This window comes from Oryx dammah, unplaced genomic scaffold (assembly GCF_014754425.2).
Source record: "Oryx dammah isolate SB20612 unplaced genomic scaffold, SCBI_Odam_1.1 HiC_scaffold_29, whole genome shotgun sequence".
Classification (NCBI taxonomy): Eukaryota; Metazoa; Chordata; class Mammalia; order Artiodactyla; family Bovidae; genus Oryx; species Oryx dammah.
The window spans coordinates 115,745,038-115,760,583 of NW_024070213.1; the positions used below are offsets into that span (position 1 = coordinate 115,745,038).

A 15,546-nucleotide genomic window follows, 5' to 3' on the forward strand; every position below is an offset into this window, starting at 1 on the left:
GCTCCCAAGACAGCTTTAAAAAACTCATGTCAGTGTCTCCATTGAGACCCATTAATCTGTGGGACTATGCCCTGGTAATCAGTAGTTTTAAAAAGGCTCTGGGTGTTTCTAATGTCTATGCAAGGTGAGAAACTCTGAAATAGTCCTCACAGTTTTAGAGTGATAAGATCACCTAGAGACTTTCATGGTCTCCATCCTGGGAGACATGATTCACTTGTTAATTACTGGGAGAGCCAAGGAGGGGTGATTAGTTAACAAATCTGAACAGTAATCCAGGGGAGACAGTAAGAACCTAAAGTAGGTGGCGACAAAACAGAGTGAACAAATGAGAAAGACAACGTGGATTTAAGAGCTTTAGGACTTGGAAATTGACTGATAGAGGAGGTAAGAAAGAATGACAGGTGCAAGAGCAGTGATAGACACACTGATCACAACTTTGGACGATAAGAATGCTGATGGCGAGAAGGAAAGGCAGAAAGGGTGGTGTGTGTCTGTCCATGAATGAACCTGGTTCTACACTTGCCGAGTTTTAAGGGATTGGTGGGGTAGGTGGAGGTGTCACTTGGGAAGTGGAGGATTCTCAAAGTGTGGTCCCTAGATTCGCAGTATCGGTATCGCCTGGGAATTTGGTATAAATGCAAATTCTTGACATCTTCCCCTTCGCTGAAGGCACTGTGGTGGGGCCCAGTGATGTGAGTTCTCACCAGCACTGTAGGCAATTCCCATGTCACCACTGGCCTAGGATAGCAGTCCTTAAACTTCATCATGCTTCAGAATCACCTCGTGAGCCTGTTCAAGGCAAGGTCCTGAGCTCAGAGTTTCCGGTTCTGTAGGTTGGGGTGGGCACAAGGTCCTGAGCTCAGAGTTTCCGGTTCTGTAGGTTGGGGTGGGGCACACAGGTTGGGGGTTGCATTTCTCACAAGCTCACACGTGGTGCCAGTGCTGCTGGTATGGGGACCACACTTTGAGAACCACTCAAAGACAAAAGAGATCTGAACTAGAAACATGGATTTGGGCATCATCTACATAAGGGAGGTAGTCCAAATCTTGGGTTTCTTTCTCAGACAGCTGCAGCTGTCTCCAAATGAGTTTTCAGCCTTCTAACAGGTTTCTCTGTTTCTGTAATTCCTCAATGTATTTTGCTTACAGAAATCAGAGAAATTGTTATTAATCTCAAACCCTATCTGCATACAATCCTTCACAGGCTTCCCATTGCTCTTATTTGAATTCTATACACAGCCTGATTGGTCCTGCATGATCTGGCCTCTGTCTTCCTCCTCAACCTCAGCCCCCATCACCTCCCCTCCATCTCCTTCTGTTCTGGCCACACTGATCTTTCAGATCCACGAACACGTCACAGTCTTTCCTACCTCAGGGCCTCTGTTCACACTATTCTCCTTCTAGAAGCATTCTATCGTAGGTCCCCAGACCACTGACTCACCTGAACCCTCCTGATCTCAGTTCAGACGTCACTTTCTTTGAGACACTTTCCTTCTTCATCATCCCTTGTTATTTACTTCTACTTAATTGACCGTGTTTGTGTTCTTTATCTCTCCTGTCCCAATCAGCAAGGGTCCTATGTGCTTGTTTCCTTGCTTATCATCTATCTCCCCCTCTAGATTGTAAGCTCCCCTGGGTGAGGACTTGCTGACCACATGAAATGTAGCAAATTAAATGCATTCTTAGGTTCCCATTGGCTCAAAGAATACATGATGAATGAATGAAGAAAACAGACAATGGAGGCAACACAAATAAGTGCAGAAATCTAGGCAATGTCTACATTTCACAGGCATTGTGGGTGGAGGAGAAAAGAAGGCTAAGGAAAAAAAGAAAAGGAAGCAGAGAGGTAGGGCACTTTAAGAACAGTGCCCTAGAACTAAAGAACACACAATGGTGAACAATACAATAACTGAAGTTAAAAATACACTAGAAGGAATCAATAATAGCAGAATAACTGAGGCAGAAGATCAAATGAGTGAGCTGGAAGATAGAATGGTGGAAATAACTGCCAAGAAGTAGAATAAAAACAAAAGAATGAAAAGAACTGAGGACAGTCTCAGAGGCCTCTGGGACATTAGATGCACTAATCTTCAAATTATAGGGGTCCCAGAAGAACAGAAAGAGCCCCCCCAAAATATTTTAAGACATTAGAGGTGAAAACTTCCCTAATATGGGAAGGGAACAGTGTCCTAATTGCCATAACAATGGTCTACATACACACACACACATATATATTTACACATGGACAGATATCTAAATGTCTATACCCATCTATATGAATAGACATTTGGAAGAGAATAAAATAATGCTAGACAAAAAAAGAGATTCAAAGAAGCAGCACTTGCTTTTTTTTCATTAGTTATATTTTAAATCTCAGAAATATTTAATTTAATTGTTAAAGATAAAGGTAAAAAGGCAGCATTTGTAATCAATTTCTATGAAGAGGAGAGATGGAACACTCTGATAAGGCTAAGGGTCAGGAAGATTATTTATGGGCAAGGCAGTGTTTTCACTTTACTAACACAATTCAATAGGTGAATTAGAGTTTACCCAAATTCTCTCATCAACCATTCATTTGATCCTCAGACAAATATCTCAAAAGGCAGGCAGGATAGCTCTCACTATTTTCAGCAATGTGATGGATAACAAGTAGAAATAACAAGCATAGATTGTGCTTTCTGGAAGTTTGGTGGTATTTCTCATTTCTAATTTCATCTGAAATAATGGATACCTACTATTTATATGGAGATTCTTCAAGGGCAACCATAATATGATCAAACAGTTCCAGGGAACAATAGTAATTTAAAAACAAAAATCCCTAGAGTATCTCAGGTTTCTTTCCTAACCTGAGTATTTGATTCCAATAGCATTCAAATCTGGGAAGATTTTAAGTAGCCCTTGGAAACAAAGGCCTTTAACTTAGACTGTTTAAAATAGTAACAATTCATTTTTCCTTCTGGTTTAATCAAGCTACCGATCTAAGTTTAAAGGAACGTGTACCTGTCAGCATTAGGCACAATCTGTTAGTTTCTAAAATCTGAACCATACTCTCATGGACCAAATGCAGGATTTATTATTTGTCCAAAGAGCAAACATTAACATGAAGTCCTTAGTAGAACTGAAGAAACAGAACTGGGAGAGAGACATTGGAGAGAAATGCAATTATTGCTCAGGATGTTCAAATTTGGCAAAAAACTATCTGTTTTGATTGCCGACATCCATTAAATCTCATAGTTAGAAAGTGTTTCCTTCACAAATCCTGAATCCCTGGGTTTGATCCCTGGGTTGGGAAGATCCTGGAGAAGGAAATAGCAATCTACTCCAGTATTCTTGCCTGAAAATCCCATAGACAGTGGAGCCTGGTGGGTGACAGTCCATGGAGTCACCAAGAATCGGATACAACCGAATGACTAACACTTTCATTATATTATTAATATAATATTCTCAATTATTAATTTAGAAAAACAAGCTCATGAAATAGGAAAGAAGGAAGGGAGAATTTTCTTAAAAGTGTTTTCATTCAGGAACATAACTCAATATGTAAGTTATAGTTTACCAAAGTTCCTTCATCATCATTTCGTTTGGTCCTCAGAATCTCAAAATACAGGCAAAGGCTGTTCTCACTGTCCTCTCCTGAGGCCCAGGAGGTCAGGTGGGTTGTCAGTTAGTAAGGGGCAAAGTCAGGGCAGGAGTACGGGGCTTGCTTCTGCCTCTCGGTGCTGTCTTCTCTTCTCAACACACCATCGGCTGGCCACACACAGATTTTTTTTCTTTTAAGAAAAAGGCTCTCTCTTCCTTGTGCTATCATGTTGCAATAGCAAGGCGTTTGGCCTTGAATGTCTAGTGAACCTTGCAGATTCATAAAACATAAATAATGATGAATAAACAAGACTTGAATGTACCAACACATGAGCCTGTGATACAGGTAGTAAGTATTCCAGAATGTCAGGAGGAAGAGAAGGAGACTACTAGCCGTGATGACTTTATAATAACTCCTCTTAAATGTTTGCTCCACATAGTCACTTTCCCCAGAATTACAATACTTCAAAAATATGTTAGTGATACCTCTGGGGTTTTATTGATTCTTAGAGGATTTAAAAATATGGCACCAGTGGTAGAGGAGAGATAAATCATGACTGTCTACACAGTTTATAACATAGTTAGATGGATTATATCAGGGAGATAATAATTAGGTGGTTAGAGCTGAGGGCAAGGATGGTAACTTGGCTATCAATAGTGATTTTTAAAAACAATTTGAGTTTTGTGGTGGGAATTTTATTCCTATATTATTATTTTATTTATTTATTATATTATTGGGGCTTCCCTGATAGCTCAAATGGTACAGAATCTACCTGCAATGCAGGAGACCTGGGTTTGATCCCTGGGTTGGGAAGATCCTGGAGAAGGAAATAGCAATCCACTCTGGTATTCTTGCCTGAAAATCCCATAGACAGTGGAGCCTGGTGTGTGACAGTCCATGGAGTCACAAAGAATCGGATACAACCGAGTGACTAACACTTTCATTATATTATTAATATAATATTCTCAATTATTACTTTAGAATATCAGTAGCAGTTTTTGAATGAATGGGTAAAGAATAAAGCATAGAGATGAGCTGAGTAAACAGAATGAAAGAATACTTTCAGAACAGTTTAACATTTCAACAGTTTGTCACAACAAAAGACACACACACACACACACAACCACAATGACAGATACCTAAATGTCTATGTCTAGCTGTGTGGATGGTAATTTATTAGTTCAAGCAGAATACAATATAAAACATGCTGCTGGGCTTCCCTGGTGGCTCAGAGGTTAAAGCTTCTGCCCGCAATGCGGGAGATCCGGGTTCAGTCCCTGGGTTGGGAAGATCCCCTGGAGAAGGAAATGGCAACCCACTCCAGTATTCTTGCCTGGAGAATCCCATGGACAGAGGAATCTGGTAAGCTACAGTCCACGAGGTCGCAAAGAGTCGGACACGACTGAGCGACTTCACTTCACTTTCTACGTAAAAACAATCACTAAGGTTTTGTTCCTGTTGAGTAATGTGAAATTGGTGAAATTCTGCTCCTGAAATACTTTTTTCAAAGCCAGTATTTGAGGATATTGAATGAATAACCTGAATATCCAATCTCTCCCTGCTGGAGAGACAGATCTTACTTGCTTTCTGTCTCATTCTTTCTTTTTCATTCCCTCACATTTACCCATACACAAACAGATGAACACACCTATCATTATGAAACTCAGTTTAACAACAGTTTGAAGTGTTCAGGTGTTTAAACCACTGTACTAAGTACAATCAGGGAAGAGAAGTGCACAGATGAATCACCCACAACTCCGAAGTCTCCTGCTTTCCTAGTGCGCCTTTGAAAGCGAGTTTGCATTTTAGTTCTGACACTTACATACTCCGTTATCTAGGGTAAGTTCCTGTTTTCTCTGTACTTTTAAAAAAAATCTTGAACTGAAAACAATAATGACATCTACTTTCACAGGGTTGTTAAGAGGGCTCAGTGGAATGACATGTGTAAAACATTTTGATCAGTGCCTGTCACAGAGCAAGCTATTATTGTTGTCGTTATGCTATCATATAAAAGATTTTGCACTCCACAAGAGAATATAGACTTAACCACAGCTAAGCCTAATAGAAATGTAATCAGCACATAACAAAGCATAATCAAAATGCTCTGCTCCATGGGGGTGTGTGTGTGTGTGTGCGTGTGTGTGTGTAAACCCACAGCACCCTCAATTTAGCCTTGGGAAGAAAGGAATAAACCAAGCAGAGTTAATCATTTTTCCAGGTTCTGTAAATATTATCCCTTTTTGCTACTAAATCAATAATGATACCTTTAAAACATCATTTAACTGGAGCATGGAATTATATATGGGAAACTGATTTTGCTTTTAAATTCAGCAAGTTGGCCAGCTCAGCAAAGGGAATTTCAGAACAGGAGAAAATGGAATGAACAGTCTTTGAAGGAGTTCCTCGACTTCTGAAATTCTATGGTTCCATAATGAAGATACTTGATGGTTTCCAGAGATATAAAAAAAGACAATTCAGAAAAACAGCCCTTTCCTACTGTAGTTCCCTCTCCCTTTTACCATACCCCCCCTTTTTTTCTCGACTATCTTTTGAAGAACTGGTCTTAGATGAGAAATAACATTTACTACATTAAGAAAGGGGGCTTCCCTGGTGGCTCAGCAGTAAAGAATCTGCCTGCAATGCAGGAGACGTGGGTTCAATCCCTGAGTTGGGAAGATCCCCTGGAGGAGGGCATGGCAACCCTCTCCAGTATCTTGCCTGGAGAATCCCATGGACAGAGGAGCCTGGTGGGCGACAGTCCATAGGGTCACAGAGTTGGACACAACAGAAGCAACGGAGTATGTAGCATGTGTGAAGAAAGAGGGGTTATTCTGAAGAAGTTGGGTCATCAAGGGAAGAACTCTATTAAATCCTCGAAGAAGTGGATTATTTACTGATTTGGCTTGTGGTCTAAAGTTGAGGTGTGTGTTAGGGGAGAATGGAAGCCTTTCGCCATTGCATATTATAAAGAAATTAAAGAGAAAAGCACTGGGAATGCATATTTTAGAAATATGGGGATAAATAAGACTAAGTACTGCATGTAAATTATGGTGATGGAGAGCGGATGAAAGTATGCCAAAACCAATACAGTATTGTAAAGTAAAATAAAATAAAAATAAAAATTTAAATAAAAAAATAAAATAAAATGCTTTCCATTAATAAAAAAAGAATGTAAATAAGAAAAAAATGCTGATGTTTGAAATTTACTAAAAAAATCTAAAAATATTGGCTAATGTCAACTAAATCTGTTACTTTTTTCTAAGGTGGTGAACAAACAGCTCCTTTTACACGTTTTGCTTTCTCATGAGTTCATTCATTCATCAAAAATGTATTGATTATTTGTTACATACCAGTAGGACAGATATGGTCCCCGTCCTGATGAGGGTTAATTTTTTAGTAATAGAACTGGCCAGAGAGAAAATAGAGGGAAAAGAAGAGCCTGGACAAGCTGAAGTGAAAATCCATTTTCTGAATAATAAAAACTTGCTGTATAATCTAATAATTGATGCGTCCCCACCATACCCCTCGATAACAATCAGGGCACATTCAGCTGATTCCAGTAGTAAAACAATAGCATTTGTGAAAAAGGTAATGCCATCAAAAATAAATATAGATCCAGCTCTCAAGGGGAGAAATCTGAGAATACTATCCTCTTGGAAAAATATGATCGATGTACTGTAATCTAGTTGTGATGGATGGTTCTTCAACCTCCCTAGGTGGATGGTGTGGTGCATCAACAATTTAAATTACTCCTCAAATTGGACCTTGACTAGGAATTATAAAGGAAGTATTTTCAAAAGAGGTCACAGCCTAAACAATTCCTTTAATCAACAGTCAGAGGATTTATTTAGCTGATGGTGCCAAACTTTTTTCACGAAGACTACAATGGTACATCCCCCCTAGTTCCCACCCCTCAAAAGGGCAAGAGGATCAAAAGAATTTTTGAATGCAGATTTTGGTTTACAGAGTTCTTTTTCATCTTCTGGAAAGTGATTACCAGACTTAATCAAGATTCCTCTGTGTATCATTAGCTAATTTTAACTCTTTTTTTTTTTTTACAATGAGTTTGGGAAAGACCACTTTTAAGTCCTCTGTGAATTTCATGTTTTTCTGTTCAAGCCTTCAGGGAAGCTAAATTTAAAAGTAGAAAAATAGTAATTAAAAGTGATTAGAACAAGAAGTTTTGGTGCTATGAGTTGAGGATTTAATTCTCCCTGTCATAAGCTGAACCAAGAGGCAGTTTTTGGTTTTGATTATAGCTTCACTTGCTATTTTAATAAACATGAACCAGTATTCAAACTTCTAATATCCTGCTGCTTAACCATTTCCAAAGAGCCATCCAGCTCTTTTAAACAGCCTTTGTTTTACAATTTTAATTTGTTTGGCTCAGTCTCACCTTAGAAAGTTGTAGCCTTATGGTAAACTCTTATATAAGTTGATTTCCAGAATCCTAAGTGATTCTCTCTTTTCCCCTCCCAACTAAGTGTTTCCTCATGGGCCAAAACCGTTGGTGCTGACAGCTTTCTTGCTTTGTTTTATCTGGTTCCCAGAGTAAATATGAGAGACAAATGTGAGAACGTGTCCAGCACTGACTGGACGCACCACGGTTCTGGCGATACTTACAGCTCCTCCAGGAAGCGCAGACTGTGGAGAGGACTCGGGGCCAGCTGACTGATGTTGTTCATACTGAGGTCCCTGAGGGAAAAAGAGGCAGCATGTGAGGAGCCGCGTTTGCCACCACAAGGAAATCCAGCTGTTCAATTCACACATTTTCAAGCAAGACAGCCACAGGAACTCATTCTTCTGCTTGACAAATGAATTGTTCTTTTGCACCTTAAATATATTCCTTTCCTCCCACATCCCCTCAACATCATGGGCCCTCAAATCAGAGATCCTAGGAGGAGCTTATATGGAATTCAACACGATTTAGACCATTCGTGGGCATGGTTGTAATTCTTCACATTTAAAATGACCTGAGGGGGACTTTCCTGCTGGTCCAGTGGTTAAGACTCTCAGCTCCCAATGCAGGGGGCCCAAGTTCGATCCCTGGTCAGGGAACTAGATCCCACATGCAGCAACTAAGACCTGGTGCAGCCAATAAATGAATAAATATTTAAAAATAAAATAAAATAAAATAAAATAAAATGACCTGAGGAGCACAGAAGAGGGAACAGACATAACGCAGCCCTAGATGTAACTCAGTGTCGTGTACTGCTTTAAATTTTGTGCCAAAGAAAAATGTCTTCACCATGCAATGGTGAAAGTCCTGTTTCTCTGGGACTATAAGCACCTTTTACAAACAAATGTTTTGAATCAAAGAAACTTAAAACAAAACAAGACAGAAAGCCTATTCCCTCCTTCGAATGTGTTCCTTTTGCAGGTTCTCAGATTGCATTAAATAAGTGAAATGAACCATAAAACAAGGGTGTAATGCGATCCTGCTCTGTAGCACACTTCCTGCTGGGTCTGCACAGTAGTTCCTGGCACAGGAAACAAGAAGCCACTTTGGGCGGAACTCAATCAATTTTTGTTTTAAGTGAAACTCCGTGTAATTAGATTGTATTCCATTTTTACTTTTCTATTTCTTTACTGTCTTTCACACCATCCTACAGCGTCACTGGCATATGCATCTGCATCTCAGAGGCCAAAAGATCAGCTGCTAGACAGTCTACTCAAGACAAGCTAAGACCACAAAACAGTCAGCTGAAGGTGGACTTAAGCAATGACTTGCTCTAAGGAACAGATTTTGGACTTAGTGGGAGAAGGTGAGGGTGGGACAATTTGACAGTCTCACTGAAACATATACATTACCATATATAAAATCGATAGGCAGTGGCAGTTTGATGTGGGATGCAGGGCATCCAAAGCTGGTGCTCTGTGACAGCCTGGGGATAGGGTAGGGAGAGAGGTGGTGGGCGTTCAGGATGGAGGGGACACCTGTATACCTATGGCCGATTCATACTGATGAGAGGCAAAAACCATCACAATATGGTAGAGTGATTATCCTCCAATTAAAAATAAATGAACAAATTAAAAAAAATGACTCATGCAAACCTGAAGATTGAGAACTAACGCCATTATTGTCTCAGAGCAAGTATACAGACATAAAGTTTATCTTGAGATAAAATAAAGAGCTTCTTTTTATTATTTAAAAATTTGTATAATTGATATATAACATTGTATTCATTTTCGTATACAACATCATGATATATTCACATATTGTGAAATGATTACCACAATGTTAGTGGACATTCATCACCACAGTTACAAAATTTTTTTTCTTGTGGTGAGAATTCCTCTTAGCAACTTTCAAATATACAAGTATATTTGTTATACAAGTATTATAACCGCAGCCACTATGCTGTACATTATATCCCCGGGACTTATTTCTCTCATAACTGGAAATTTGTATCTTTTGACCACCTATGCCAATTTCACCCAGGAGCTTTTAAAAGAATCTGAATTATTTTTGTTATTGAAGAGATCACATCCATTGCCCCTAACCAGCAGGTTTTAGTATTGATAGCTTGATGCCTTTATCAAATATTAACTTTTAATCAGGGATGCCAAGAATTAAAGGATCTGACTCTGTGCCTTTAAAAAAATCATGAGCATGTATGGGGAATGTAAAATATTTTGCTAAATGTTTCAGAATATGGCAAAACCTCAGAATTATTAATTTTAATATGTTAATAACAACGCAGTAGCCGAGTAAGATGCTATATTCTCAAGCAAAACTGAACAATGCTAAAAATATAGACTAAAAATTTATGTTGCCCCTATATTCAGTATCTGGATATTTTTCCTGACATTGTTTAGATAAGAGAGGCAAATAACTGATTAGCAATTTTAGTTCAAGTGCAGCTATTTCTCTGAAGTAGGAAGGTGGTTGAGTTCACTGAACAGGCATGTATTAACCTAACCAATACAGTTTCTGAATTCCTTACAATGACTCTATAATCTCTGCAAAGACTTGCTGGTTCTCAGGGATATTCACTTACTTTTAACTGACATCCCACTTATTTCCTAAAAGGATTGGGTGATTTGCTTTCCGAGCATGTTTATTCGTAACTTAGATCCAACCAGTCTCCAGAAGCTGGTGTGGACGGCAGTGACATTCCTCTCCTTTCGTAATTCCTTGTGTGATGTGCAGATCGGTTAGGGACAAACGTCGAGCTTGTCTATGTGCAGAAAGCTCTAACTAGAACAAGGGAATTTACACATTAAGGAGACTCATAAGCACTCCATATGATTTTACTGTTTATTACCCTATTTCAGGCGCCTGAAAGGGAAGCTTGTATCGGTGTTCATTCTCAGGGTTCCTCCGGGAGCGCTTTTTATGGCGGAGCGGCAGAGTGCAGGCGTAGCCGGAGTACAGTACAGGTTTGCATCCTGCCTTCCCTGTGCACTAGCTGCCCGGTCTTGAGGAAATGAACCTGCCTGAGGAGGCTTCCTCGTGTTTAAACCAGGGTGCCCCTACATTGCTTCCCAGCTGTTTCAGTGGTAAAGAATACCCCTGCCAACGCCGGAGACGCGGTTTCGATCCCTCAGTCGGGAAGATCCCCTGGAAGAGGAAATGGAAACCCACTCCAGTTTTCTTGCCTGGAAAATTCCACAGACAAGAGGAGCCCGGCGGGCTGCGGTCCATGAAGTCGTAAGAGACAGACACGAGTGAGTACGCACTCACGTCCCTACATCAATGGTTTCATACCCAAGGACAGCTGTTTCCAGTCAGGAGGGAGAGTGACTTAATTTGCTTCTTGGAAAGGCGAGTACCCCTCCCTCCCAACAGGAGCTAATTACTTCTCCCTGTTACCTGACATTGTGGTTCAGAAAAGGAGCTCATAATAGTCGGCCCTCCGTATCTGTGGGTTTCGCAGCGGCAAGTTCAGAGGGCCGACGGTTTTCATTGGACCAAACCCTTTAAGAGACGTGAGCATCCTCAGATTTTGGTATCTGCAGGCGCTGCTAAAACTAATCCTCTGAGCATACTGAGCAACCACTGTATTGCTAAAACAACTCTTTACCACGTGCTTTCTAATACAGGCTGTTTTCCTCTAAAGAGCCGCTAACAATGCAGATAAACCTATAGTAGAAAAAATAAAAATGACGATTCAGAGTAAAATGAAATAGGTCTTTAAAATATACATTCAAAGCAGGTAGAGTAAAAATGAACTTGCCAGCATTCACCTTTTCTGTGTGCACCTTTTGCCTTGATGTTCAAATGTAATACTGGTCTAACTGAGTGCTTCCCAAGCTATCCATGGTAAAAGACCAACTTAAAAAAGTTCTTGTTTACTGTGGACTTATATCTTTAGAAAATATTATAAAATTAATTACCAGAGAAGTCAAAAACACAAAGATAAACAAAATATAAGCCTCAATATTTTGTTATGTGACTTGACAGAGATTATTCAATTACTGTGAACATTTCTAAACTTTTACTCTCAAATCCTTATCTGTTGCAGATTGGTAAAAAATAATCCTGTTCTGGGTTAGGGTCTTAGGCCTCTCGTTTTGGTGAGCAATGTCTGTGCTTTCCTTCAGGTCAAGAAGGGCAAGGCTTAAATGACTTTTAGCCTGTTCAAGTTAGAGTAAAACATAATAGAATGAGAATATTTGGCTACTAGAGAGGGCTGGCACTCACCAGGGTGTGGACACCTGTTTGTAAGGGAAGAAAATGAAGTTCACAGAGGAGACAGGTCTCCAAGTCACAGTGCAGAACTCAGTGGGAAAGCCCCTGGGTTGAAGATTAGGTCGATACTTGCCCTAGGATTTTTGCTTTTCCTTTCTTCCTACAAACTTCCCACTCTATACAGAAATATCCTCTCTCAGTCTTAAATTATTTTCAAACCCTTCCTTTTATTTTTTTATAGTATCTAGTTTTTCTGACTCACACGAAACACATACAACCATAGCAGAATGAAGAGTTCTTAAAAAAGCTTATATCTATGCCCTCTGTCTGTGTTTATATGTCTCATTTTTAAACTATCATTAAAAAGCCCCTATTTTATAGCACATTTGGCCCACAGTTTAGTTTCCTAAAATCAGTGAAGCAATGTAATGCATTTCTTTACTTTTTTTCATCTTTTGCCAAGATGTTGGAATGAATTTTGAAGAACTGATCACTAGGTAAAAAGATTTCATCAGAAATGGAGGATTCATTGCCACAAGACAATCAAATATGTTAAACTATTCTGCCCTGTCTCTGACCCAGGTCTTGTCTATGCTGTGTTAATGACCATATCTAGAAATCTAGAACAGGATTTGCAGAGTTCCATGAAAGTAGCTGACTTTATATTGGAATCATCAAAGGAGCTTTAAAAAATATGGAAGGATGGATCCCATCCCCTGAGTTTCTGAGTCAGCTGGTCCAGTATGGGCATTGGAATTTTAAAAAGCTTCTCATGTTATTTGAATATTCAGTCAAGGCTGTGAACATTGCTTAAATAGATGGGGAAACAGTGGAAACAGTGTCAGACTTTATTTTGGGGGGCTCCAAAATCACTGCAGATGGTGACTGCAGCCGTGAAATTAAAAGACGCTTACTACTTGGAAGAAAAGTTATGACCAACCTAGATAGCATATTTAAAAGCAGAGACATTACTTTGCCGACTAAGGTCCGTCTAGTCAAGGCTATGGTTTTTCCTGTGGTCATGTATGGATGTGAGAGTTGAACTGTGAAGGAGGCTGAGCACCGAAGAATTGATGCCTTTGAACTGTGGTGTTGGAGAAGAGTGTTGAGAGTCCCTTGGACTGCAAAGAGATCCAACCAATCCATTCTGAAGGAGATCAGCCCTGGGATTTCTTTGGAAGGAATGATGTTAAAGCTGAAGCTCCGGTACTCTGGCCACCTCATGCGAAGAGTTGACTCATTGGAAAAGACTCTGATGCTGGGAGGGATTGGGGGCAGGAGGAGAAGGGGACGATAGAGGATGAGATGGCTGGATGGCATCACTGACCCGACGGACGTGAGTCTGAGTGAACTCCGGGAGATGGTGATGGACAGGGAGGCCTTGGCGTGCTGCGATTCATGGGGTCGCAAAGAGTCGGACACGACTGAGCGACTGAACTGAACTGAACTGAACTGAACTGTTTCTAAATTTCTAGATAGGTGTTCTCAGTTCTACAACTTACTCAAAATTTAATAGGCTTACTGAAGGTGCTGTTTCCTCTGGGTATAGAGTTCCACCTAAGCAGATAGTATCTTTCTCTTGAAAATGTGCTTGTTGCTTGCAACTTTATTATTTTTTCATTTGACAAAATACTAATTGAGCATTGGGGCTTCCCAGGTAGCACAGTGGCAAAGAATTTGCCTGCTGATGTAGGGGATGCAAGAGACAGATTTGATCCCTGGGTCAAGAAGACCCCCTGGAGTAGGAAATGGCAACCCACTCCAGTCTTCTTGCCTTGAAAATGCCATGGACAGAGGAACCTGGTGGGCTACAGTCCATGGGGTTGCAAAGAGTCGGACACGACTGAGTGACTAAGCACGCACACACAATTGAGCATTCGCTGTGGTCAGGTCTGGGAACGCAGTGGAGAATAAATGCAAGTCTTTCTCCTTTTCTGCTGTCTCTAAGTTTGTTGTTGTTCAGTAGCCAGGTAGTGTCCAACTCTCTGCGACCCCACGAACTGCAGCATGCCAGGCTTCCCTGTCCTTCACTCTCTCCCTGAGTCTGCTCAAACTCATTTCCACTGAGTCAGTAATGCCATCCAGCCATGGTATCCTCTGTCTTCCCCTTCACTTTCCCTCACCCAGCATCAGGATCTTTTCCACTGAGTTGCATCAGGTGAAGCTCCAATACTTTGGAGCTTCAGCTCCAGTCCTTCCAATGAATATTCAGGGTTGATTTCCTTTAGGATTGACTGGTTTGATCTCCTCACAGTCTAAGGGACTCTCAAGAGTCCTCGCCAACACCACAGTTCAAAAGCATCAATTCTTCAGCGCTCAGCCTTCTTTATGGTCCAACTCTCACATCCGTACATGACTACTGGAAAAGCCATAGCTTTGACTATATGGACCTTTCTTGGTAAAATGATGTCTCTGCTTTTTAATACGCTGTCTAGGTTTATCACATTTTTTCTTCCAAGGAGCAAATGTCTTTTAATTTCATGGCTGCAGTTACCGTCTGCAGTGATTTTGGAGCCCAAGAAAAGAAAATCTTTCACTGTTTCCACTTTTTCCCAATCTATTTGCCATGAAGTGTTGGGACCGGATGCCATGATCTTGGTTTTCTGAATGTAGCTTTAAGCCAGTATTTTCACTTTCCTCTGTCACCTTCATCAAGGGGCTCTTTAGTTCTTCTTCACTCTCTGCCATTAAAATGGTATCATCTGCATATCTGAGGTAAGATATTGAAGGTACTCAATGTTAATTCTGCTACAAAGCTTGCTTCTGGATCTAGCCTCTCAGCTCTATCTTTGTTAGTTCCCTATTCTGGAGATAACTGTTCTGTTCTCCTAGGTACTGGGTCTCCTTATTCTAGGTCATCTACACCAGGGCCAGAGAGGTCACCCTGAAAAGTCTATCCGATCATGTCACTCTATTCAGCCACTGCTAGCCAATGAGAAAGGTACCCCCTGGGATGATTTGGAGAAGTGTTTCCCCTCCAGGAGGGGAGGGTGGTAAATGAAAGAAAAGATCATTTTCCTCCTGCTGAAGCAGCCACAGAGCGGGCTGAGTAGTTTGGCAAAGAGAGCTTGGCTTGGAGTTCAGCCCACCTTGGACAGTCCCTGTGCTGGGCATGACCTGCACAACCATAGCAGCTTAGACAGCCCTGTCTGAGAATTTGGACTGACTCCAGGCTTCTTAGAGGAGCCAGTGTCCCAGCTTTCTTAGGCCTAAAGCACCTTTCTACCTTGATCTCATGCTACTTTATGTAACATGTGTTCCACTCACACTAAAATTCTCTCTGTTCCTCTTTGCCTCTGTCTTTACACATGGGATTCTCTTTCTTTCAAAT

At 40.6% G+C, this 15,546-nt stretch overlaps 1 protein-coding gene across 1 annotated transcript in view; it reads right to left on the reverse strand.

The window, feature by feature from the left end:
* The window catches only part of LGR5 (leucine rich repeat containing G protein-coupled receptor 5), a 99,886-nt gene that overhangs the window by 64,113 nt on the left and 20,227 nt on the right, over positions 1–15,546 (reverse strand). Inside the window, exons 3-4 of the mRNA XM_040233984.1 lie at positions 10,664–10,781; positions 8,204–8,333 (exon numbers count right to left, since the gene is read on the reverse strand). Of these exons, the coding sequence (XP_040089918.1) occupies positions 8,204–8,333; positions 10,664–10,781 (248 nt within the window). The remainder of the gene's footprint in view (positions 1–8,203; positions 8,334–10,663; positions 10,782–15,546) is intronic.